At 42.1% G+C, this 2,234-nt stretch overlaps 2 protein-coding genes across 4 annotated transcripts in view; both read right to left on the reverse strand.

Moving 5' to 3' along the window:
• The window catches only part of LOC106013831, a gene marked incomplete at its 5' end in the record, with an annotated part of 34,263 nt that extends 32,720 nt beyond the window's left edge, over positions 1-1,543 (reverse strand). Inside the window, 1 exon segment of the mRNA XM_013090556.2 lies at positions 1,307-1,543. Coding sequence (XP_012946010.1) covers positions 1,307-1,543 — 237 coding nt within the window.
• The window catches only part of LOC101858682 (1-deoxyxylulose-5-phosphate synthase YajO), a 29,863-nt gene that overhangs the window by 3,624 nt on the left and 24,005 nt on the right, over positions 1-2,234 (reverse strand). The window lies entirely within an intron of this gene.

Raw genomic sequence — 2,234 nt, forward strand, 5'->3', positions numbered from 1 at the left:
AGTGGGGTTACCTTTTTCAGAGGTAAAATTAGTGAGAAAATGGCCGCTAAAGATGAGTTATTTCATTAGCTTAAGAGTCGGTGGTAACAGAAAATTAAAAATGTTTGTGCTTTTAATCAACATTTTTCAGAAAAATCCACACAGAAATTAGTTTTTTAATATGGCATAGCAGGTGTTGAGCTAAAAAAACAAAAATGTGATAAAAATTCACAAACCTGTGGAAAAATGCAAGTTTCTACATTTTGATAATTTTGACCAGAGCCTGATTCCACCACGATGCCTCACATATTTATTTCCGCCTAAGAGACATGAGTTATACTACGTTATAGATTTTGCTTAGCGTTCGTGTTGTTAGAGAGATGAACTTTACCAGCGAAACTTTTACTTTTACACTTTCATCCTCTGATGCTGTTAAGCGTCGAGGGGAGATGCAGTTTTCTCTGGTAGGTCAGCTCCGCAGCTCTTTCAGTTGTGATGTTATGTTTTCCTAGTGTTTCCTTGACACCCTCGATCCACCTTTTTCGTGGCCTTTCTCTGCCGTTATTACAGAGATGCACGTTGTAATTGAAAGACAGACAGGAAAATAAAAGAGGAAAAGTAGAGATGTAATATCTGCCTGTGGCGCCCTCCAACCACCTACAACGAAACATCTTCGTTAAATCTATTTATAGAAAGAGTTTGTTTTAGTAGAGGTTTTACGGCGCTCACCACTGCATAAGGTCATATGAGCGCCAGAAGATTAGAGGTGTTACAAATACAAGGGAGTAACAAACATAACAAAAGAAAGAGGGGAAATATAGACGATAGATGTTTGATGTGAAAGAAGGAGCAAACCACACCAGAGCGCCCGCCAACCACCCACTAGAAAGAGTTTTACGGCGTTTGCAATACAAATACACGAAAAGGTCATACATGAGCTTAAAAATAGAGCTGGTGCGACTAGAAAGTCTCGAATAAAAATAAGGAGGAGGAGATAATATGGTGGAGTTAAAGGACAAGCGGGCTAACCCAGATTTCAGGGATTTCCAGAAATCTTGACCTACACCAAAAGTGGGCATTGCCCTAACTATAGGAGAAGTTTGGTTTCATTGGTGTGTATATTTGTTTGGTTATAGAGAAATCTCTCCTTGTCTTTTAAAGAAACTGAACAAGGGGCAAAAACTTTACCTTCAATTTTCTCAAAACAGCATTTTTCGGGCAAGCCCCCTTGTGCTTAAAAGCGACCATTTGAGGGCGATAGCCAGTTGGTTATAGGACAAAAGGAGTAAGCAAACCACGCCAGAGCACCCGCCAACCACCCATTCACCTTCAGAGTTTTGGAGACGTAGATATCGTCCTGTTTGGGGTACACACATATCTTCACGTCAGGATTGGGCGAGCGCGGCAAAGGAACGCAATCCTTGTACGGGAGCTCTTCTCTAGGGTAGGATTTGACCACGTTGACGCTGGGGTGTAGGGTGGGCACGCTAGCAGGTCTGGCCCTACCTTGAGGAACGACGAATTGAGGAACGGCGAATTGAGGAACGGAGGCTTGCAGGCTTTTCTGGGGATTAATATACAAGTAGATCTACAGTTCCAAACATGGGCTCTGAACAAGGCACAAAAAAAAGAAAAGTCAATGCATGCGAAATGAGGCGTCTCTGCAAAAAACCATCAACGTCGCCAGAAGAGACCGCATAAGAAACGAAACCATACGTCTACAAACCGGAATACCATCAGTAAGAAAATTCATAGAGCGTCAAAAAGTCAATTAATGCTATGAACATCTAACCAAAATGTCCCTGAAACAACTACATGTAGCGGCTAGAGCTTACAACACCCGAGAACACGGCTTCAAATCAAGAGGAAGACCAAGAAAGACCTGACTGAATGGGGTTAAAAAGGTCCTGGAACAATGTAACATATTTATCTGATCACAGACGCTACACACCTAGCACCTTAATGCTACGTATAACGGGTTTTTTTCACTCCCGGCTCTCAAGTTGAGACAATGATCCAATAAATCTCTAGGTCAGGAAAGAGAAATCGTTTGGAAATTCTGTGGTTGGCCATGACATTGACAGTGTCTGATCTAGGATATCTTTGTTTGTTTGTTTTTGTAAGTGTTTTGCGGCGCTCGCAACTGCATAGGGTCATATGAGCGCGCGGGACACACTAAACTTTTTCAGCTGGTAGGAAATTTTGAATTTTGCCCGGGTGACGGCCGAAGCCTACTCTTATCGATTTTAGACCAC

This window comes from Aplysia californica, unplaced genomic scaffold (assembly GCF_000002075.1).
Source record: "Aplysia californica isolate F4 #8 unplaced genomic scaffold, AplCal3.0 scaffold01335, whole genome shotgun sequence".
Lineage (NCBI taxonomy): Eukaryota > Metazoa > Mollusca > Gastropoda > Aplysiida > Aplysiidae > Aplysia > Aplysia californica.